The sequence below is a fragment of the Meleagris gallopavo genome, chromosome Z, assembly GCF_905368555.1.
Source record: "Meleagris gallopavo chromosome Z, MGAL_WU_HG_1.1, whole genome shotgun sequence".
NCBI lineage: Eukaryota > Metazoa > Chordata > Aves > Galliformes > Phasianidae > Meleagris > Meleagris gallopavo.
The window spans coordinates 53912912-53937291 of NC_139435.1; the positions used below are offsets into that span (position 1 = coordinate 53912912).

Consider the following 24380-nt stretch of genomic DNA (forward strand, 5'->3'; position numbering starts at 1 on the left):
CATGCCTTGGCTGGCCTCAGAAAATGAGAACACAGTACGTAAGCTGCTGAACAGCTTAATTAGTTATGCCTCCCAATTTGTCCTTTCTCTCAAAAACAGCCTTATTTCTGAGACCCTGTTGAATGCTGTTGAGAATCTTTTTTTTTTTTTATTGGGTAGTGAAATGCTTGTATTGGATAAGACACTTTACAAAGAGGGGAGAATGACTGGGGGAAAGCGTAGCAAACACTTCTGTTTGCATAGGTCTCACTCTGGAGACAGCAGACATGGTTAACAAGCTTGTGGTCATTTTCACAAAGGAGAGAAGAAAAGAATCCAGTTAGATGCATGTAGAAGAGATGCTTAATTGCTGTATTCAATTGTGCATGCTAATAAAGCTGCCAGAGTACGAACACTTCCTCATTTCTCTCTTTAGTACCCTCAGTCTGCTTTTATCTGGGAGCTTTGTAATCTGTACGTAGGCTCTGTTTCTTCAGTGCGTGACTTCTGTCTGGCTTCTTTTCCTTCTCCTCTGATGTTGGTCCTCCTCCTGGAGGGAAGTGGGTAGATGTATCCACACAGAAGCAGGTTCAGGCCACCAGTAACCTTGTCTCATCCAGTCGGGATGAGTTTTCCTGCAGAGTCCTGCTCATGGTCTCTGTGGCCACGTGCCCCAGCACTGCCTCACCATACCGCTCAGCAATGCCTCAGCCTCCTGCCTCCAGCAAAAGAAAATATTTTCTAAAATCTGAGCTCAATGGGAGTGCACAAGATGTCTTTTCAGCTTTGCTAACATAAAGGGCGCTTTATGTTTAGGTCTGAAAGCATATCTTCCTCTGGATCTGGCCATGCAAACAGTGGTCTCTTGACCAGCCCTATCTCTTAGGCCTTGGTAGGCTGCAGAGTACTGATTTTTCTGACTTAACACTTCATACATCCAAATGCCAAAAAAAGAGTCTTGACAAAATGACAGTGCTAAAAAGTGTGTCCCTTATTTTGTAGGGAACTCTACAAAATGACTGCTCAAAGAAACATGTAATCCAAGAAGTTCCTAATGCCTGTCATATGAGGAGAGAAATCCAAGAAAATATATTCGTAAAATTCATGAAGTCTTTTCTCTGATACTTCTAGGAGGGGAAGCTGTTAGTCCTCTTTTGTAACAGAAATTTTAATCTCCTTTTTCACAAAAAAAGCCCTGTACAAGTAGTCCTGGGGTAGCTATGCAAATCTGGTCTTTCCCAACAGCTGCTGGGAAAAGCTTGTTTTTGTATTCCTAGTGAAACTAATAGCTTTTTGGAAAGGCTGTCACTCACTGTTTTGTGTACAGTGAGGTGTCATGAGGCAGCTGAGCTCATTGTAACAGCTTGCTTCTGCCAGAAGAGATGGTTCCAGCCACGCACTGCTGTGCATTGCCTCATACTAACTCTTCTGCTCTTTTGATTTCTTAGCAAGCTTCATCCAGCAAAAACTTAGTAAGAAAAGGTCTAACAAAATGCATAGTTTCTCCTGGCAATGCGTGCTGAATCACCTCTGCAAGTGCACAAACAGTGCCAGAGCTGGCGTGCAGAAGAGAATAAAATACATACCTTAACCCATATGACAATATTTATTCTTGAATGTGAATCATGGAAATGAGTGCATTTGCTGTAGATTTCTTTGACTTGTTTCAAGAGCTAAGAAAGAGCATGGTGTTGTTTCTTTGCACATCCTTTTTGTGGTCCCAGATTGCTGATTTAAGCAGCCTTAAGAAAGTTATACCTGTAACTTACAGTAAAATAAATATCACTAACTTTGTAAGTTGTTCTTCGCTCTTCTGCCTTGCTTTCTTTGTCTTCATCATTTCCAGTCATGTATGTCCATCTCTGCCTCATTCCTTCTTGCACTGCACAAACATGGCACCTTCCTGACCATAACTGTCAAAACTTCCCTTAGATCAGATTTATTTGCTCACATATTGCACCATTCTCATATTTGTGTGGATGGCTAACTGTAGGCTTTCTCAGCATTTTAACCACATCACTTTCTATTTCAGTACCCCACCCTCTGTCATTTTTTTCTTTTTCACTCTTTACAGCTCCAGGCAGCATTGAAAGTCTGTCCTCCCCAATATGGTGTTTTCGTCTGCAGCTTTTCTTTCCTGAAAAGGTACAAAAGGGCACTTTGTGAGGACTGAAGGGCTGCCAGATTTCTAAGTCCATTTTGCAGAGCCCCTGAAGATACGTATGTACATTTGAGATCCACTCCGCAACATTTAGCAGGGATGCACTTTAAGACTGAAATCTGGAAAGCTAAAATGTGGCGCTCACACACTCAGTGGAAATTGAGTGTTATGTGCACTTGAATCTGTAAGCTAAATTCTTGTTGTTTCTAGGGTCCTACCATTGTTTCTGACGTGCTGAAGACTGGCAAGTCTTTAAATGGTAGTGTGCATTACTGCTTTTTCTTGTGGCTATCCCTAATGTTTGCTGTCTCTGCTGGGCATTGAGACATTATGTAAAGCTCCTTGCTCTGCAGGGAAATTGCACGTCTTGTGACCTGCACTTTAAAGCTGGGTAGTTCAAGTTATCATAACCTACAGCTGCAGGGAGGAGGTTGCCACATCCTTGACTCAGTAAACAACAAAGCTGTTTGAAGGGCAGGGGTTTAGTAGGAATTATAGTTAAAACATGGGCTATTTATTGATTGATTTTAAAAGCACAGAATAAAACGCTCAGTGGCTAGGAAATGCCAGATGGAGGCAGTAATTACCTCCTCTTTTGCTGCCTGTGCGTGATAGTTGGGGGCTGGTGTTGCCGGCTGCCCTTGGTGCTGGCTGGTCTCCTTCAGGCACCCTGATTGTGCATGGTGCAGGCAGAGACAGCAGCAGCTGAGTAGAAACATTTTCCTGGCATGATGGAGCTCTGCTCATGAGCACAAAAGGAGGGTCTTCAGTAGCTGATGTGATGCCATATGTGGGCACAGCTGCATTGTTGCTTGTCCTTGCCCTGAGCATTTCTCAGCCCCATCACTTTTTGACGCGGATGAGGGAGGCAGCACACAGACACAAGCCCTCTGACAGGTTGTTGTCCTGGTTCATCTCTAAAGGCTTCTGGAGAAATGGCAGCGTGTTGTCCTGCTCCTCAGGGAGTCTTGATAATGAACATGTGGAAGATTATAATTACATGAGTAGATGGAGTTCTAGTATACTGAAAAAGCATAACATGGTACAACAAATATTTTTCCTACTCACCATCTGACACAGAGCAGCTTCTGCTCTGGTACCCTGTGTTGTTTATTTAATACAGGGTAAAGCTTCCTGAGGAAGGGAGTCTTGTTCAGCATGCCAGTTCCTGAAGAGTTCCCATGCCGTGTCCAACCACACCTTCAGCAGCAAAGGCTGGGAGACACATACGTTCCTCCATGCCCTATTTTTATTTTAACTGCTTGATATCCAGCTCCTGGGATGTGTTGATGATTGTGTAGGATGCCTTCTCCTAGCCTGGTTTATTGATCCTCAATCTCAAAATGCAACAAAGGACATCCTTTGCTGTAGGTGTGTCTGGTTTCCTCAGTGGCTGCTGCGAGGACCAAGAGTTTCTCAGATTTGTGACAAACTGTATGAGTTGCTTTTTTTTTTTTTTTTTTTTTTTGAGACATCGTTGCTACCTTGAAATCTAGAGAGGTTTTTCTGTATTTCTGTTTCAAGGATTTTTTGCTGCTTCTTAAAAGATTTGTTAAAAACACAGTATTTTAAATACTTAAATACAAGTGCATTCAGGGAGTCCTCCCTTGGTAGACTCTGTGAGTGTTAAAGTAGCTGTGGGTTGTCACTGCTCCAGAAGATTACTTTGTCAGCTGGAGGTTCTTAGGGAATTTTTAAAATAATTTTTGATATCTGTCTGTCTGAACCTAGAAAATTATCTGTTAGGAGCTTCCTTTCTGCAGTGGACAAATTGTAAAGTTTGGATTCTTTCTGGATTTGCCATTTGAATTTGGGGGTCAATGTTTATGTTTTCCAGCTTTTTAAACCCCAAAGTTGATGTTCTTACAGTCACTGTGGGTTGTAGAGTATTAAAGAAGAAAAATACATTGCATTTAGCAAGACTTAACCATGTCACAATAGAAGCCCAGTTTTTCCCTTTGTATTCCCTCCCATTCGCTGTCATGCTAGAACTGTTTCACTCTACACTTTTGCTTTCCAGAGTAATGACTCTGGGGACTGAGCTATCTCATTGACCATCTGCAGCCCATGCAGCAATTTGTAGCATATAATCCCTTCCACTAAGCTCTCCCAGCACGTGCTGTATGTTAGTTTTGGACTGGGTCCTGTTCTGAGCTCAGTGTGGGCCTGCAGTCTGCTGTGGCAAGGAGCCATCCTTCCTGCAGCCTGAGGAACAACGAGGTGCCCAGTGGAGAACTTGTAGTTCAGTGCAGTTTGAGTTACACCAGAAACTTTCAAGCCCCATTTACCACTGGGGGAAAAAGAAATAAAATCTGTGAAAGAAATTAATAACGTGCTGTTCTGGTCATTGCTTTCTTAATGGACAGTATTTCAGTGGGCAGCCTGGAAGCCCTTCTCGATCTCCTTTTCACAAGTGGTGATGACTTGTGCCACATGGCAAGTTGCAGGAGCTGGAGCACTGCTTGCAGCTGGAGAGGCTCTTGGTGTCGGTATCTGATGAGAGTGCAGCTGTCCCATAGCAGACTGAAGGTTCACCTCCTGCAGCCTCTTGTGGCCAAAACTAGAATTTAGGGAACAGAGAGCTACGTAGAGCGATACTTCTCTGGTAAGGTCTTCTAATGTCCTGTGGGCCAGGGGATTCCTGAGCAGCATGGGGTAACTTGGTGGATGGAGTCCTGCCCTGTGCTAGTCAGTTCAACTGTGGAATCAGTTTGGGCTGTTGGCCACCACTGGGTCTGTGTTTCTGGGGCTTGTCAGTAACCCTCTCTGATCCTCTTTTCTTTGGGGTGAGGGATCCCAGGCAGCATCTGCTTAGGACCTTCTGGTTTCCCTCCACATTCCTGGGTGTTTGCCAGAGTGAGTGTGGAGAAAGCAGCATCGCTTAACCTGCACCTATTTTATAGGCCCTATTCCTCTCTCTGCTTCAGTCAGCTCTCATATTTCCACGATGCTGTGTTTTGCTGGGCAGGTGGAGGCCTGGCTTCAGCTTCCCTGGGTAAGCACAATGTCCAAAAACCCAGAGTGGCTGCAGGCTGCCTGGTATGTGGATGCTTGCAGTCTGATCAGAAAAGCTCAGTGCTCGCATTATGTAAATCCCTTGGCTTTGGCTAGCAGAGGACTATCAGGGCATGGAGAATGACATCATTTGGAAAAAGAGCTGCTGACAGCGATGGAGAAGCATCCCTGCTCTCCCACAGGCAGGGGCTGCTTTCAGCTCAGTCTGCAGGTGCTACCCTGTGGATCTGGATAGTTCTGGGTACTAATGAAGTGCTGGATGCAGTGTGCGATCTGCATGGCTCCCCCACCTGCTTTGTATGGATGCAAATAATGATAGTGCTGCAACGGCTGTGATCTGTTCATTCAACTTTGTCACCAGAGATCATTTCCTTATAACGTACACATTGTTTATACTGCCCTGATTTGGCTTTTACAAAGAAAGGCAACAAATGTCTGCAGCAGAAAGAATCACTGCTGTGGTTCTGCGTGCAGCTTCACCCACGCGTTGCTAGTGATCAATGCTGAGAGCTGCAGAGAAATAGGATGCAAGATAACTGCACTGTTGTGCAAAAACCTTCAGCTCAGTAATGCTGAAATGCTGTCAGGCACCTTCTGCTCTAAAACCAACACAACACTCTCAGGATTACCATTCTGCCCCTTTATTCCTCCGTGAACACTACTAGAGCAAGCGGCAGTTAAGCACAAACATCTCCCTGGCAGACAGTCAGGCAGCCTTCGCTAGAGATCTTCTTCCCCCTGCAAGCTGCCAAGGTGGACTCCTTAGCTCCGGCGATAGACTGAATGAGACTGCAGTTTCCCCATCAGTTTCATAATACTCAGAAAGCTTCCATTTACATCATTGTGTGCAGTGCAGGGCAGCAGCTGCCAGGAAATTTGAAACTATTTTGATTCCAGTTGACTAGAACAGCAGCAATTGAATTAGCTGGTATCGCTATAGATAAACTGATGATCTGTGCATTTTATTTCTTTGACCAATGGGTAACTGCTGGAGCTACAGTAACCTCTGTGAGTAAGGAGACTGTTCAAGCAAATATATCTGATTTCTGTTCCTATTTTTTATATATATGTGTATATATATATATGTATATATATATATAAAATTCTGTATAGAGAGAGACACTCACACCATTCTTTTGTAAAATGTACCTGTGAACAGAATGTCTGTCTATGCTTGTAACTTGTATTTTTCTTCCTAGAATTTCCTTCTATTATGCTGTAGACAAGCTTGATTGCATTGGAGTGGTTATTTATCTATGAAATATCATATCTATGCCTGATGTAAGTCATGAATTCTTTCAGTCTCTATCATCAGAAAGGCTGCCAGTTGCTGTTAGGTTATATTCGCCCGGTCTCCGTTTTCTAGCCACTTGCCCCCGTGCTATTTTAGCCTTTTCTCTCATTGTAATTTTGCTTTGTTGAAAGAAGCTGCTTTCAATGCAAAGTAGAAATCGGTGTTACCTTAGGATGTGTGTCCTTTCATTGTTTGTTTGGTGGTGGGTGTTTTTTTTCCCTGTGCATCTTCAGTGCAGTCCTTAAATTTTGTTGTTGCTTTTCTAGCCTTGTTTGCAATGCAGTCATATTGGGGGATGGGGTTAGACAGGATATGCCAGTAGCTGCGGCAAGACATGATGCTGTGGTGGTGGATGGGAATAAGGGAGGAGTTTCCCTTAAAGAGCTCAGCCTGCTCCAGACACTGGCACCTGAAGAGATGTGCTGAGCAGTGGGAATGGTTTTGCCTCTTGCAGGTGCAGATGGTGCTGGTGCCTGCATGGAGCAGAGACTGCAGCAGTGTTGTGTGTGGCTCTACCTGATGCAGTGGGAACAGGCTGTTGCTTTGGTGCCACATATGAACTTTTTCCATTCATCTCTGAATAAGATGTTTCTCCAGGATGCTGTGAAAGCAAGAATCCCATTTGTTTGTGGTCACACTGCAGCTGCAGAAGTTCTGCCAGAGCTTTGCTGCTGTAGACATCACTGTAGAAAATGCCTTAATTTTATACTGTGGAAGTGCTTCCCTCTTGCCCACATGAAACACTTGCAGCTTGCATGTCCGTCAGAGAGGCGTGCCGTGTTCCTTCCCCGTGTGTGTTGTGTGCCTGCATACACACCTGCCTGTTCTAAGTGCCTGGCTTTTCCTGAGTGTACTGAACTAGCTGGAGGATAATATTTGATTGGGAGTAGCTTAGGGAAAACATTTTGGAGGAGAAGCAAACCGGAAACTTTCTTGGGACTGTTTTCTGCTGTGTGCAGCGGCCACCAGCAATAGAAGAGGCATGCAGCAATGCGTTCAGCATTCAGTGCTAGAAATAAGGCCACTTCTGTTTCCTTCAGCTCGGTTCAGAAGCTAAGATAACAATTAGCAGAGACGAGTCTGGCCGCTTGGCATGAACTGTATGTGGGGCCTTGTTGGAGATTGGCCTTCAACACGCACTGGCTGCATCTCAGCTCCATGGAGGTTGGGGGGGGGGGTGATGCTCTGGGCTCATTTCAGCTGTGGGGAGCCTTTTGCTGGCTTGAAGTTGAGCTAGTGCTGGTGCAAGTATGAAAACTCTGCAACCACATGGCATTGTTCTTGTTTATGAATCTTGTCCTGGCAGAAGCATGTCCAAATGATGACCTGGTGCCATAAAACAGATGGGGAATGCATCCCCTGTGTGGTTGTGCAGCTGAAATTGTGTGCAGTGGGTGCTGTTTATCTGGAGCTCCCAGAAAAGGCACTACATCTGGAAGTGCTCATGTTGGGGCAGGAGACATCGCTGTCTTGTAACTCCTCCAGTGCGTGCTCAACTGTGAGCTGAAAACCCTGTGATGGAGCCAGACTAACAGTGTGGTGTGGACAAATCTGTGCACTTCACAGCCATGTGGGATCTTACTGTTTGGTCTGAGGCTGCATGAATCTTGTAGCAGAGGAGATCCTTACTTGGCCCAGACACTGTCCTCAGTGGCAGCCCAGTCATCTTGATGAAATCTGACACACTGACGTTTTTATTCTGGAGTGAATAAATCAAAGGTGCAGAGATACCAGAGAACCTACAAGAAAAGAAACTGTGTCTTGGCACAGTCTGAGTCTGTCAGTTTGATCCAGTACATGCTCACCTCATGCACAGTATTAACCCTGTTGTTAGAGCTACTGTCTTGTTAGCTGCCAGGTATGGGCTGCTTCTTCTTGTCTTGTCTATGTATCTACCACTGGCAGATACATAGCCACACTTGAGTGATGCTGAACTCACATTAAATTATCCTCCCTCTTACCTTGATCTCAGCCTGTCATTAAACAGATACATGAGTTTCTACTCAGCAGTGGCTTGTGTCCAGGTTGGTGTGGCGGCAGCCATGTGTTTGTAGAACAGCACACAGAGATACACCTCAAGCAGGGCGAAGCATCTAAAAGCAAGTGGATATCTGATTTCAGAGCTGTCCCTCGTAATATTTTTCAGAGTAGTGTTTGGATCTAGTCTCCTCGTTATTTGGTTTAAAGCAATTTAAACTTCAGGCCAGGCCTTTCTCTAAGTTTACAGTGAACACAGCTGCAGCTGCTTTTTCTGAAAGCTCATCTCCTTGGACTGTGATATCAGGTGGCCAGATAGGCGTCAGTATGCCATCCCTGCTGATTCATCCATGCTCTGAGAACAACTGGATCTGTGTTACCCAAGAACAATAGGGGCCACTGGGTGCTCGGCTCCTTTGAAAATGCCACCGTTTGTTTTCTTTTCCTCTTTGTTTACTGCATTGGTTTGAGAAGTAGCATGAGGAGGGAGTGTTAGCAGACTTATTGTGAAGCAGTGAATTTACTTTTTCAGAGAGAAAATGGGAGCTACTTGGCATGCATGCATTTCTGCAACACCACATTCAGTTGCCTGAGTTGTTAAAGCAGGAGGGTAGTACTGGCAGAAAGTTTTATTACCGTGTAATTTACGTAATTGGTTTTGTAGTATTTACTATGAGGTGTGGCTGATTACATTCCTTGTGTTTCATCTTAATAAGTTTCATCTTAATTACCTAGAAGTAATTTTTAAGTAAAACTTATGTGTATGACACATGCTGTGGATGGATGTCGAACCTCTGAACGTCTGTTTTCTTCAATTTTGCATTTGGCACATGGCCTTAGATATTCATGGGCCACTGGGACCCTTTTCAAAGTGTAGCAGACATTTTTGGCATTCCTTCCTCAGCAGTACACACTTCCAAAGTAGGGCTGCCCAAAAACTCCTATGTGAGAGGGACCAGTTGTGGATAATAGCAGTGTGAGCACGCAGAAGTGAGTTAAACAGAATGGTATTTTCCCTTCAGGAGTGAACGCAGTTGCTCTGTTATGAAAAGGCTGAGAGGGGAGGTTAGGCTTTTTGCTTATGCATATGGTAGGTAAATCCATACTCTGTTTTCTTTTTTTGCAGGTAGTGGCCATGGAAGTAATACTTTGCTGCCCCACACCATCATCAATGAATTTCCAGAATACGGCACTATGGAGGCAAGTAGAGATGCACTGAGGACCTCATCAGAGAGCCAGGTAGAGCCTGTGACTTGCAGTCCAGAAGGACGGGACCGTTACCACATACCTGGCAGGCCTCCTCCCCAGTCTGTGACTTCTGCAGATGAGCCTAGAGCTCAGGTTAAGGCAGCACAGCTATGCACTGCAGAAGAAGGTTTGCAGCCTGTGGGTAACTTGCCAGAGATTATGAAAATTTCTCGACAGCTAGAACCAACAAAGGTACAACAGAGAGCAAATACTTCTCTTGATTCAGAGACGCACATGGAAGAAAAGAGTGTTCCTGGCTGCCAAAATGTGCAGACAGCCAGAGAACCAGTTGCAGCAGGCCAAGAAAAACCCTCAGACATGCCTCTTCCATCTGAGCGAACAGCTGAGGAAAAAATGCATTTGATCAAACATCTGGCTGCAGTATGGACTGGTGAAAAGCAGTCCGAGTCCTTGCAAGCCACCAGTAATAAAGCTGGGGAGATCCACACAGCAGAGGAGACAAGTTGTCATAGATCATCTGTGACAAACATGGAAGCGGCCAGCAGAGTGGAGGGGTGCGCACAGTCTGAGGAGTTTTCAGCTTACAGTCAAGGCAGAATGCAAATGGGTCCTGAGAGGAGGCTCTCTAAAGAGGCAGCTGTGAGCAAACATGTAGAATTTCAAGGGGTGGAGATTTTATGGCTGCAAAAAGCAGAGGACCAGAGCAGAAAGAAGCATTCAGTGCTGGAGACCACATCTGTGGAGAGAAAAGCGTTCCCCAAAACATCGAGCCACTCCATGGCTCTGATGTTTGCCCCCAGCTTGGTCAGCTTGCCGGACAGTGCTAAGAGTGAGGTCTGGGAAGAGCCCGGAGTGGGATCTACCCATGGAGCTGCTCCTCTGGCACTGCTTGATGAAAGTGGGGAGGATGAAGTTTTTGTGAAGGACAAGAAGAATCGCAGCAAGGAGGAGACCACTGTGCTAGCGAGAGACCATAGCAGGTGAGATGGCGCCTGAGTGGTATGGGAGGGGGAAGAATGAGTGTCTCTTCTTGCAAGCATGGGACTTGTGTCTGCCCATTTGGGAGCTTCTGGTTTGCCATCAGTGGCACTTTTCATTTGTCTTCTGCCTGCAGCATGGTGGAAACAGTAATGTTTAGTGTACAGTCGTGGGCAGTGCCAGAAATTGAGCTGGGCCCAGTCCACACCACAATGCTGAAGTTGGAAATGAGGCTCAGATTTGGAAGTGTGGAAGTGTCTCTTGCAATCTGGTAATGATTGTGTGATGAAGAAACTGTGGCATGTATAAGTAGCATTCAAGGTTGGTATATCATTAAATTTAGGCACTGCATTGGTCTGCCCACACGCACCCTGCTAGATGTTTTGGTTTTGAGCCAAGCACATGGAAGAGTGGTGTGGGCCATTCTTTGTAAGGGTGTCCTGATTTGCTTGCTCTTCCTTACTGACTCTGTCTGTGATGGAATGACAGGTGCCCCAGTGGCTGTGAACCAGCCAGTATGTGTCCCTTTGGGTCCCTGAGCACCTTGCTCTGGTTAGTGCTAGAGCCAGTCTGGTTTCAGCCCTGATGGCAGATAAGTCCTGTGAACATTTGAAATCTGTTCCCAGGTCTCAGGCCCTTACTGCCACCTGATGGCACGCAAGTATCATAAGGCATGTAAAAAACTGCTGGATTGTCTCAAATGGGGGAAAGCTTGAAAAAATAACCAGAATGCACTCTGCCTACCTGATGCTGTGTGAGCTGTGGTCTCGCAGGATTCAGCCCAGGATCTTGCTTGCTTCACAGTTTTGAGAGGCTTCCTCTAGGCCTACAGAGTGCCCACCTGGGCTTGTGGCTCCAGCCTGTGCAGCCTCCAGCATGGCCAGTGGGTGTGGTACTAGCAGAGAGCTTGTGAATTTGTGAGTGGAGAAACTGACATTACCTTACATTAGGCTGTAAATAGTGCTTCCCCTCCTGCCTCTTGCGCAGCAGATTGTATCCTTTCACGTCCCACAAACTGTAACAAAGCAGAGAGGGAAATAGTGCTGTCGGAAGTGGGGGCAGCATGAGGAGAGAAGCTAGTGTGTTGTCCACTGAATGCTCTCCTGTACAAACTACAGACCTTTCTTTTCTCAAAGGTGAGGAATGAGGAGATCTTCTCAGTGGTCCAACCCTAGCTGCCAAACTGAAACAAGCTGTTTGTGGTTCATGTCTAGGTTCATGGAGGAGGGAGAAGCAGCCATGGGAGGATATGAAGATGTCCTTGGACAAAGGCAATCTGACGTCTCCACCGATCTGTACAGCTCGCAGTTTGAAAACATCCTAGACAATGCCTCTTTATACTATAGCGCAGAGTCTTTGGAGACATTATACTCGGAGCCTGATAGCTACTTCAGTTTTGAGATGCCACTCACTCCAATGATCCAGCAGCGTATGAGGGAGGGCAGTCAGTTTTTGGAGCGGACTTCAGCCTCAGGACAGATGGATGTCTTTCATCCTCCCCCTGATGAGGAAGCAAAGAGCTGCTGTGAAGGGATCGCCAATGGCTTAAGGAATGTAAGCGAAACACTCTTCAGAGGAGATGTCACAGAAGTTCCTCATCTGGGAAGGTAAAGATAGTGGATGGTCTTTCTGTGTTTGTGCTTAATTTTTCTTAATCCCTGTGTACTTCAGCAGACTGTCTCAGAGTGTAATTATGATTCTACACACTGCATGCTTCGTACAGTAACTGATTTTGATTTCCAGTGTAATAGAGTGGGCTCTATAGAAGAGAAAAGAGCCATCCAAACCGCTGTTTATTAGGAAGTATACAGATGTGCAAATTTTTATAGGTTTCTCTGTGATACCTGCAACAAGAAAAAGGATGAGTTGTATTGTAGCATCTCTGGGATCTGTCACAGAGAAGTTAGCGACCCGATACAGATGAATGTTCTCGTTTTCACTTACACCTGAATTTGCCAGCAACAGTTTTAGGAAAAGTAAAATCATGTGCACTCTGATGAGTTGTCCAAACAAACTCATGATCTGACCGTTAAAGATGTGTCTCTCTTTTCCTCTCTTGAGATCAGCAAGAGTTTTTCCAATTACTTCTGTTGAGATGACGCTTGGCTCCCGCTTTGCCCTAGTTAACTGCACTAGTTGGCTGATTTTCTTAACTAATGCACTAGAAACTGACTAAGAAAGGATTGTTGCAAAAACTGAAGATTCAGGCAAAGGGAGAGACAATTAAGAAAAGAGTTACGGGAAAAGCAAACACTGGGCTAAGTAATCAGAAAATTCTGTACATTTATAGAAACTTGCACCATGAGAAACTTTCCTCATAAGATGTTGTCAAAGAGAGATGGGGAGATGGACAGGTCACAGCACAAGGGTAAAGCCAAAAGCAGTGGAGGGGTGAGAGATCTTGCAAGTGACAAAGGTGCCTTGAGTCTCTTTCTTCCAGAGACAGGACATTATGTTAGTAGGCCTTAGACTATTCCCTTCGATGGGACTATATAATCTGAGCTTTCCCGGGCATTTGTAGCAAAAGGTCTTTTATGTGTTCAGACCTTTTGTGCAAGTGTAAATTATTTATTGAGCAGAGGTGGTTTTGTCAGCTTCATAAGAAGCTTAAAGTTAGAAACTGTAAGGTAAGTCCTGACACTTGCAGCTCCTTCCACTGAAACCTGCGATTGCTGTAAGACTGTGGAGTAGTGGAAGACAAGCAGTGTGCGCACTCTGTTACCCCATCATTGTCGCCTTAGGTGACCCTCATGCTTAAAAGTGTCCTCAGGTAAGGTTCACGCTGGCTTATCAAGACAGCAGTTGTCATGAGGAGGAAGTGAGCTCAGGCAGAGCTTGGAAACGTGCTGATTGCACACCTAGTGTGGATTTTATTAGGAATTAAGTTCATTTGAGTTTAAATTTGCAGTGATAGAGAAATACTAACAGAAACTTTTTAAAGAGCTTCTCTCCTTACTAAAAAACCAAACATTTTCACTGAAGTGTGTTTTTGTTAAAGCACACTTTTGTTAAAGCAGTTGCCATCTGCATGACTCTGTTACGTACAAAGCCTGAGAGTTTGCTGTCTTATGGTGGGTATAGATAAAAGAGTGTAGCTGCATCAGAGCAGCCAGCCACAGATGTGCCCAAATGGGTAATTCTCCAGACAATAGCCTAATTAACCACCCCCACTATGATAGTCTAAAATTGTGTTGTATTATACCAGGGCGCAGATGGCTAGTAAATCATGTATTGAAGTATTGAAGTAGTATTGAAGCCACAGAAGGACTGTGGTTGAGGAGTGGAGTTTGAGTGCTGAGGGTTGCATAGGGTTTCTTTAGGTGAGTGTCAAGGTGGATCATCACTATAATGCTCGAGTGAACCAGACACAGCTGACAAGCAAACAGATATTATTGCTAAGGGACTGCATGTGTGATTGAATTGCCTGAAGCAACCTCATGATGTTCAACAAATGCAAGTGCAAAGTCTGGGTTGTGATAGCACCCACTATGAGTACAAGCTGTGGGATATAAGGATAGAGCACAGCCCTGCCAGAAAGGGCTTGGGCCTACTGGTGGGTGGCAGCTGGATGTGAGCCAGCAGTGTCCCTTCACAGCCCGGAAAGCCAACTGTAGCCTGGGCTACATCAAAAAAAGCGTGGCCAACAGGGCGAGGGAGCTAATCTTGTGTGGTGAGACCTCACCTGGAGTACTGCATCCAGATATGCAGTCCTCAGTACAGGAGAGACATAGACCTGTTGTAGCACATCCAGAGGAGGGCCACAAAAATGATCGAAAGGGTGGAACACCTCTCCTACAAGAACAGGCTGATAGAGCGTGGTTGTGCAGGGCGCAGCATCCCAGAGAGCACCGGGTGGGCGGGTGGCTGCCCCACCCGGTCGGTGCCCGCCTGCAGTACGGCGCGGAGCCGCCAGGGGTCCCCGCGCCCTGCGCCCGGCAGCGGGGCGAGCGAGGGGTGGGCGGGGGCTTCCAAGGGGGGCGGGCTGACATCGCGCTGCTTTGCCCGCCTCTCTTCTGCCGAAGCCGTGCTTCCAGCTCAGAGAAACAAAAACCGAAAGCGAAAACGCGGCAGCTCCCTGCGCGCGGATATTTCCATGATATATAGAGCGTGTGGGAAAGCGTGTAGGCAGAGTACGCTTCCCAGTACCTGCCTTGGTTGGTGAGGGAGCAGGTTGTAAATCACTGACAGTTCTCGGTTCTGTATGGGAGGAGAGGGTGCATATAGAAGCAGAGGGCTTTACACCTGGAAATGGCACGCGGCGTCCCTGCTGCAAAAGGGGAATCGGGGGCTCCTGGCGGCCGTGCTGCCTGGGAGCGGGGCCGGCCCGCTGTTCCCGAGCGGCTCTCGGGAAGATCGCGGGCACTAATGGCACGCGGACCCTAGGTGGCGTGAGGCTGTAATGCACAGCCTGCAGCGACTCCGTGTTCTGCTGAGCGAGCGGGAGGATAACATCCTTCCCAGCTCTTAGGAAATCACTGGCTCTGGGAGGGGTCAGCCCTGGTATGTGAAGGCCAGTCACATGCCTTCAGAACTGAAAAAAGGAAAAAAAAAAAAAAAAAAAAAAAAAAAAGAGATTAAAGGCTTGCGGGCCGCTAGTTCCTATGGGCTCCTCTGCGTCCGGATACTTCATCCCTACCAGCTGCTGGCCATGGCTGAATGCAGTAAGTGTTTGCGCAAGCTGTGCAGGGCTGAGCGTGCACCCTTGGCAGGGACCCGTGGTGCTGCCCTGGGCTGCAGCTGGCCAGGGGAACCCGTGTGGCCCCTTGCAAAAGCAGTCCTTTCCCAGCAGAGCTTCTTCGCCCTTTGCATGTGGCTCAGATGCAGGGAAAACAAGAACCTCAAGAAAGATGCGCGTGCAGTTTGCGTTCTTTTGGGAATTACTCCATCTCCTGTCATTATTGCGGTGTTTAATCTCTTTCTTAATTGTGTATGAGACATTTCAGTGGGGAAAAACAAATTTCTGCTCTTGAGATAGGCTTGTCTAACCAACTGGCAGGGGCTGAACTGGGAGGAGGGAGAGTGTGTGCGAGGTTCTGGACCTAGAAATAGCCTTCATCTTAGAACATTATGGCACAGCATGCAGTGGCCATAACGTTATATTTGGGTGGCATTTGGTCCTCTTTCTTGTGAGTTATCCTTGCAGCTGCACCTGCATGCCAGGGTAGGGCAGTGCTCCTGCATTGTGTCAGCATTGTGCTGAGAACGAAGAGGGGCCCAGGCTCAGTGCCTGGGATTTATTCTTTCTCAGAGGCAATAAAGAAGAGTATTTTCAAGATTCTACCTGGACACTGAGCCTGAGTTTGTGTGGCCCAAAATAGGTGTAATCATTCATACTGTATCAGAGTGGGAGAAAGGTTACAGATTTCTAAAGCAATAAGGTATAACTCACTTTTCCCTCCGGTGTCTTTGCTATGTATGCAGTAAGCAACTGAACAGCTCTATGTCTCAAAGCAGTTCTCTCTATGATGATCACTGTATTTCTTTTCTGTTTTTTCACTTTACACGGAGAATTTGTTTTAATCTTTTTTCTGCATTCTTTGTAGCAGACTTTGCATTCCCTCTTTCCTTGTATACTACTGTCAGAACAAAAAAGGAGAAGATCCAACTTCTGGCATGTATCTTCCTAAATTGTCTCGGAAGATGTGGTCTCTTCGTAGGACATAGCCTAACATTTTTCCAAATCCAAGGAAAGAGCAGAAAAAAATGCTTATAGCAGCTCCAAATACTGAAACAGACTAAAAATTTGCCACCTGCCATCATCTTCAAAGAATTGCTGCTGCTCAGCAATTTTTGCACGTCCTTTGTTTTGGTTTTTTTCTTTTTCTTTTTCTTCTTTTTTTTTCTCTAGCAATGCAAACACAATTTTAATCTCATATGCATTCTTTTGTAATTCAGGGGGTGGTGGTGGGAAACAAACTCCCTAAAGCAATCTGCTGGTTTTCAGAGCAGATGCAGAAGAATGCTTATTGTGGTTCCCAGTGATTGTCAGGTTACTCTTAATCGATTGGACCTCTCAAATTCTCATAGTAGTTCCCAGCTGTTTTCTTTCTTCTGCATATGGGTCATTTCCAGTGCTTTCCTTACTGGTGGTCTACTTACTCCTCCTTAGTAAACTTTGTTGATAGTTTGAATCTGTTCTCCCATCTTATCAATATTCTGCATGCTATTTGCACTTCTTGTTTTCAGTTTGCACTTTGTTTTTATTTTTCAGGTGGTAGCTTATATTTGATTTTCAGTGTAAATGTGGGAGGCTGGACTTGCATACTTACTGGGTAAACTTTCTTCGTTCATTTTATTATCCTCTCCAGCTGCAGTCTGGTAGGACTTTTCCCCTTTGAAGACTCACCTCATGACTTGACTGTGTGTTTTCATTTAACTGAAATCTGCCTAAGATCCCTATGTTGCGAAGTGGCTGTGTTTTGGCCTTCATGCGTGACATCACAGTGACATTTGGGACCTAGGAAGGCTGGGGCTGTCAGAAAGTACCACTACTCTTTATTCATTGCTTTGGACCTATGGAGAAGGATGCGGTGAATAAGAGCTGGTCCAGATGAGCACTGGATGCTTAAATGCATACTGCAGTCTAATGCTTGGTTTGGTTTCTTCCTTGTCTTCATCTGGATGTATGTTTAAGTTGTGTAGCTGGGAGCAGTTGCAACTTCCTCTCAAGCTGGTATCTTTTTGGTTGTGTGCTTGCTTATGAGCTGGCTCTGCTGTGATGAATGGGTAAGTCATGCTTCTTGCTGTGCTGGCTGCTGGCAGCATCTCACAGAAGTGGAGGTCTTCATAGCTGCCTTTTTCCACCTGTTCTTTCTTGAAAATGGCTGTTTAGAAAATTGAAGCTACTTCTCAAATCACTGCAATGACAGCAACAGCAGTTTGCAGTTTCAGGAATTAGGAAATGAGCTCATCTTTTTTGTAAAAATAGGATGATGCAACTCCGTGGTGGAAGGAGTTGTTCTTTGGAAAGGGTTGAGGGGACTAAAGGAAGCAGAAGTCACTCTTGAACCTGCCTGTCACTGTTGTCTTTCTCAGGTGCCTTCTCAAAGGTGCAGAAAATGTGCTACGCTCATTGTTATATTTTTTCTTGAAGTGCAAGAATGCCTGGAATAAGGAGAGTTTTTCTGAGAAGTGTTGCTCACTGTTGTTACAGGATAGTGAATGTATCAAATGTGTCTGCAGCCAGACAGCGAGTACACACATTTTCTGTGCATGGTTGGCTGAATCCGTCGGTTACTGAGATGTGAGAAAGTGCGATAGCCTGGCACAGACACGCTAGTCCAGGTAAAGACAGTGTGGCACAGCCTGCAGGGGTAGGTTTCTTTGGAATGATAGAATCATAGAATCATTAAGGTTGGAAAAGACCTCTAAGGTCACCAAGTAATTCCAACTGTCAGCGCATCCCCACCGTGCCCACCAACCACGTCCCTCAGTGCCACATCCACACAGTTCTTGAACACCTCCAGGGACGGTGACTCCAGCACCTCCCTGGGCAGTCTGTGCCACTGCATCACCACTCTTTTGGAGAAGTTTTTTCTCATATCCAGCCTGAACCTCCCTGGGTGCAACTCAGGTCCTACCACTGTTACCTAGAAGAGGCTTACCTCCGCCTCACCACAGTCTCCTCTCAAGAAGTTTGGAGATGATAGGGTTTCTCCTTAGCCTCCTCCAGACTAACAATTCCAGCTCCCTCAGTTGGGGCCCATATAAGATTTGTGCTCCAGACTCCTCACAGCTTCATTGCCTTTCTGTGAACATGCTCCAGGGTCTCAACGTCTTTCTTTTAGTGAGGGGCAAAACAGTGAACGCAGTACTCAAGATTTGGCCTCACCAGAGCTGAGTACAGAGGGACGATCACCTCCTTGCTCCTGCTGGCTGCACTATTTCTGATATGAGCCAGGATGCCCTCGGCCTTCTTGGCCACTTGAACACACTGCTGGTTCTCAGCCTCTCTCTGGGGCTCTTCTGAAATCTGGTGTCAGTGTTTTGGCAGCTTAGGATTTGTCCCTTTGTCACGTTAGAAATGTTAGGCCACTTGTCACCATAGTGTCCACTGCTGGTGGGTACTTTGGTATCCCGTGGCGAGGCTCTCATCACACGATGCGGGTTTGCCCTGCTCTGGTTAACACAGTGCTTGTGGTACAAGTTCAGTGAGACTTTGTAAAAGTGCCTCCAGCTCCTAAATAAACTGTTGTTTTAGGCAAAAAGGGCTGCTGACTCCTCGCCTCTTCAGTTCCCAATCTCCTTCAAAAGCAAAACAAACAAAACAAATATCCAGGAGCTGACAGAGACAAAAAACCAAACCAAACCAAAACAAAAAAAAAAGGGTGGGGAGGGGGAACATAGAGCAGCTGATCAGTTCACTGCACGAAGCACTCTGTATAAAGCCATCAGCGACTCTGCTAAGTTGGCATGTGTTGACATACCTCCATTAAAGTCAAAGCCATGTGGGTCAGGAAGCCTCCATTCGCCCAAGCCCAGGCACCTGCCAGCCTGAGCCAGTCCCGAGTGCAGGTTGCTACCATATCCATTGGCCACATCTGGCCATCTGTTCAAGCCTCGAGGTATCTTGTGGGTTCCTTTGCTCCTGCTGTGGTGTGCCTGTTGGGATGAGGGGTAGGCATAGTGGGCAGTAGCACTTGAAAAGAATGGGGACCGTGGTGCACTGTATCATCTCTGACCCTACCGTAGCGTTGTAAGGAGCCTGAAGCTGAAAGGAAAACAAACGTGGATTATTTTTAGCAAAACACTTGTAGTTGGGTGGCAGTGAGCCAGTGTAATAAAGGACATGCTGTCTCCTAAAACGATTGTAATCTTGTCTCTGTGTGGAGGGACTTTGTGTCCTAGCGCTGCAATCCGGTAAAGGCAGCATTTACAATGCAACCCTACCAGAACTGGCATGTTCTGAACATTTTAGCAGTTAGCTCTGCCCTTATGATTAGCAGGAATTCTTTTAATCAAAGAAAAAGGCATCTGATGATAGGGAATAAGCGCTTATTTTTAAGCAGCACCATTCATTTCAGTGCTGGAAAGTGACTTTGCATGTATGTTCATTGATAGCCATTAACAGACTGTAGGATTTATCTGTTCTGTCTCCATTCTTTGTGACATGAAGCAGCTTGAGTACCTCTCACTGCTCCTTGGTGTCTCAGGTCTGTGTAGTCTATACTCCCTCTGTGTGTGCTCATGGGTATCTCCTGATCTGCGCAGCAGTGAGGTGCAGCTGCACCAGTCCTCAAAGAGTGATCTACTTCAAAGCATGCCTTTGAAGAAAACTCCTTCTTAGGACTTCAAAGCTGATTAAACAGTTCAGAGTGAAATTGCACAATGAATCATCTACCAGGAAAAAGCATTATTTTTTTATAACCTCCCGTGGTCTAATTTTGGAAGAGCCCTGGAACTGGAGGTAACTGGTAAATCACTGCTTGACATGGTTTTGTGCTCACTTCTGGCTCTGGAGAACCTGGTTCAGAGCAGTTCTCAGCCTGTCATTTGCAACAGGAACCAAGTCGTCATGCCCTTCTGCTGCCAGGGTTTCATTTCTTTCTGAGGCTAGGATTCTCCTTTCAGGACCAACCTGTTCGAGCTCCTTCAAAACACAGCTCAGCCAGTGCCACAAATTGTTCCTCATCTGCTCTGAAGCATGGAAGCATGTTGCTGGCTGAGTATGAGCATTCCTCTGGAAGTCTGTTGGGCAGGGCTTCATTCTCTTAGGAAGGGATTTTTTACACAGCCTCGCTGGGCTCAGCAATCCACGCTGTTGTCAGTGACTCCTGTGTTTCTGATGTCTATGCTGCTCTGCAAGGTGAGAGCTGCCATGAGGGCTGTTTGGGAACCAAAAGGCTTGGGGTGAAGGCATTTCAAACAACAAGCAATGTAGTGCGCAGCATTAGCAGCCCTGATTTTGCTCCTTGGCGGATGCTGCATTCCTACTACAGACAGCATTTGTTCTGGCCCTGGCTTCAATGAGCTAGAACTCTTCTCCACCCTTCCTTATTTTTAATAATTGCTGTGTTTTTGCTCTGATAGACTTTGGCAAATGCCTGACTTAGCCTGCTTTGAAGCAGGGCTGATACTAAAGGCATGCATATTTGTTTGAGAGAAAAAATGTGTTATGACCTCTTGCTCCTTCCCTCCTCCTTTCTGTCCAAAAAACTCCAGTTAGGTTGAGCTCTGAGCACCTTCTGGCTGGTGGCTGTGTTGGCTGCTCTGCTTGATATCTGAGCAGGAACTCTTTCCCCATAGTGCAGAATGCTAACGTGCTTTTCTCTGGGACAAAACTGAGAATTATTTCCCCACAGGTTTGCTGAAAATTAAGAGCATCCCAAGGTCTGATGTTCCTGACACTGCGGGTATTCATGTTGAGGTTTCTATCTGCAGTCCTGTAGACTGGCAGATAGAAACTGAGATGCAGCATGCCTGGACCCTTACCTCTGGGTTAGTGATCTTGCTCTCGTGCATTTGGGAAGTTCTAGCTGTTCACCAGCCCTCTTCAGTGTCACTGTGAGAGTTTGAATTTTGCAAACAACATCATGAAGAAAAAAATAAAAGTTAGTATAGAAGATTCTTAAACAGATCAAATGTGCCAAGTGCTGAGCACAATGGGATACCTTGGTGTTAGGAGCTAAATCCCCATGCACCTGGTCAGTAATGAAGTAAAGAAAACAGTATGAAATCTTTCAGACATTCCTGGCTGTTGAGGCGTGCTATGGAAAAGCAGCTTTGCAGATGTTGCTGTCTGCATGTTTCATCTGTGAGTACAGAGAAGCGGTTGCTGCTGCTGTTAGCACTGAATTTACTGCAGTGGCTGTTCGTTGAATCTCTGTAATTTCTGCTGGAAATAGTGGCCCAGGGCATGTGCATGCTCAGCTGAGAATATAAGAATGCTTTGGCAGAAGCGGTAAGGAGGATGCTCATTGCTGTGGACAGAAAGGAGGTGTAAGTACCTGATTTCAAGCCAGAACCCATGCACTGTGAGGCTAAAGAGGTCTCTTTTTCAGTATCTTCTGTTTCCTGATAGAAGAGATCAATATAAGAGTCTCTGGATGAAGATCAGCAGCTGTTGCTGTGGAGGCAATTGTAGGCAGTGGTACTGTTGCAGTTTGGCCTTGAATACAGAATTAGGTGAAATATAATTTACTACATTTTTCAGCCTACTTTTGTCAGTGAAAGTTTCTCATTTTGTATGACAAAGAGTAAAGCTGCATGAGAAATCCATGTCCAGTCATGCTCTCTATTTAAAGCCCTTTCTTGTCTCTATTTAGCTAGGAATTCTGCTGTGGACTCCAGATGTGTAGAAGCTGCAGACCATAGAAGACAAGCCTGTCTGCAACATGGGTCATTCCTTGCTTTTTGTTTAAGTCCTTTATAGGCACTTTGCAGAAGGAAACTGATGTCAGTATCTGCATGCGGCAATGAGGGACAGATAGAAAGAGTATACCTGCAGAACCTGGAGGTGCTAGGAGATGTCAGCCCTTCCTCTGAGTAGCACCTTCCAGGCCCTGTTAAATTGACCTGTCCGGGAGGAACACAGAAATGACAGCTTGCAGTAGCCATGCTGTGAACACAAGGTGTTTGTATGCCTAAGCCTTTGGTGGCACAAGCAGTGTCTAGTCACTGTGTAGGAAACTTGAGAATTGAAGTCTCTTTCCAATTTCGCAGAACATGAGGCTTACAGACAACCTGTGTTATCAATTTGACCACCTTCTTGTGTTTGTTAATTAAGCAGTGTGTTACTTAATTGCCAGAATTCGTCTCTTTCTGAACTTCTGGAGGTTTGTAATAATGTTGACTCTTGCTGTGCACCGGTTCCTAGCAGAGTGCAGATGTTTCTTGTCAGCGCTGGCCATCTTTCAAGGCTATAAATACTGCCTTTAGTAAAGAATGGTGGTGAAACAGGCTAATTTATGAACGAGGTTGCACGAATTGGCCTGGCTTTCGAAGTAGCTTTTGTGTGTGGAAAGCACTGTGGGTGTGTTAGCTTACCTGTTTATCCTTTGCTCTTGTTAAGTGGTAAGAGATGGGTGTTTGAAACCTGTTGTAGCAGGTGCGAATGGATAAGGTGTTGCTTTGGCCACATGTCAGAGGAGTTGGGAATTTGCTTTCTTCACAAGATTGGAGTAGACCAAATTTAGTGAATTTAGTTATTTGTAAGGAAATTTCAGATATTGGCTAACCCTTTGTTGAAGAGGGCTAAAGAGATATTTCCCAAAACAACAGCGTGAGGATGGTCTTTTTTGTTTGCTTTCTGGGTGGCTTGTGGGTAGTGTTCTGAAAACTGTATTTTCGTCATAAATCTTATGATAGACCACTGAGAATGAAGCCCTTCTATTTATGCTTACGAAACACATTATTATGTACACTTAAATAAATGCATATTTGTAAGAACGAGAGGATGTCTGTTTTCCCCAGATACTCAGTTAAAATTGAAGAGAAAAAAAAAAAAAAGAAAAAAAGGGGGAGAAAAAATAGAAGTTGTACTGAAGGCATGTTTGATTGTTCCATTTCATGTTACTCTGTAGGTAACACTTCTTCCTCTAGTAGCACTGCATACTCCCTCAGTTAAACCATATATGAAAAGAGAGGTAGGGCACAAATGATGATATGTATTGAAGGTGATGTGCAGAATAGCAAATATTTTTGTTCTTTGTTTACACTGCATGAAAATCTCATCACTGGAGGGCTAACGGAGTGATCAGTTGTGCTGACTGTGGCTTGTCAAGCCTGAAAATTGCAGTGGCATATGACTCTGACATGTCAAAGCGTTGTGTTTAAAATCATCTTTAACTCATTCCACTCATATCTTCCCTGCACATGGCCTCTGCTGATCACATTAGCTCCCTGCAAACTAAGACTTAGTGGAAAGAATTTCTGTATAGCACTTTAAAAAAAAAAAATAGAAATGCTGTCACACACACAGAACTGAGATTGTGCATAAATTTTCACACAAGTATCCGGGAAAAGCTTTTACAGACTTTAAAAAAAAGGCTTTTCCTTGTGCAGGGAGATGTATGTGGAGGTACGCTTTCTTATGTGGAAGGTTTTTGCCTCTTTGAGGGGAGAAGCAATACATAGCTTAGCCAGAACTTTCCTCTGGCAGTAGTAGTGGGAGGAATCTGAAAATGTATGATTTATATAAGGTAGCCTGGGACTGCTGAACATCCTGACTCTGAGGAACTGATGAGGGAAATCACTGCTGCCATGAGGGAACAGGAGGAAAGCGAGCAGAGCTCTGCAGGCTGGTCTTTCTCCAGTTCTCCACACGAAGCTCCTCGCTGCAAGTCCTGCTGCTATCACTGGTGGAGCCTCCTGGTGGGATGCCTTCTGTGTGTGGGCTGCATGGATGCTACTAAGACTTCTGGGGTGGTTATTTGGGGAGTAGCATTGTTTCCAGGACAACTGGGGAAGAATGAGGAAGGGACTTCTGCCGAGTCAGCATGGAGCTGCTGAACACCCTAGCTGGGTGGCTGCATTTTCCTGTGAAAAGTAGCTAATGGCTCGCTTATACAGAGGCCTCTTTACACTGTTCTCAAACACATTGGGTACCTGCTGCTTGCAGATGATTGGATTAAAAAAATACTAGTTCAAGAAGTAAGTGAGAAGCCATTATTGTCGGTACAGTTGTGGGTTGACTGTAGCAAATAGCCTGTCTGTTCAGTGAGCAGGTTTTGGACACGGCATATTCAAAATGTGAGCCTGGAGTGCAGTGTTTTTCTAGGGTGGAAAACCTGCATTCGGGTCTCCATGTTTAACTCTGTTATCCTCTGA

At 45.5% G+C, this 24380-nt stretch overlaps 1 protein-coding gene across 2 annotated transcripts in view; it reads left to right on the top strand.

The window, feature by feature from the left end:
- The window catches only part of PSD3 (pleckstrin and Sec7 domain containing 3), a 113017-nt gene that overhangs the window by 13231 nt on the left and 75406 nt on the right, over window positions 1–24380 (top strand). For both annotated transcript variants that reach the window (XM_085214477.1, XM_085214476.1), the window contains 2 exons: window positions 9553–10615; window positions 11828–12220. In XM_085214477.1, coding sequence (XP_085070603.1) covers window positions 9621–10615; window positions 11828–12220 — 1388 coding nt within the window. In that variant the 5' untranslated portion in view covers window positions 9553–9620. The remainder of the gene's footprint in view (window positions 1–9552; window positions 10616–11827; window positions 12221–24380) is intronic.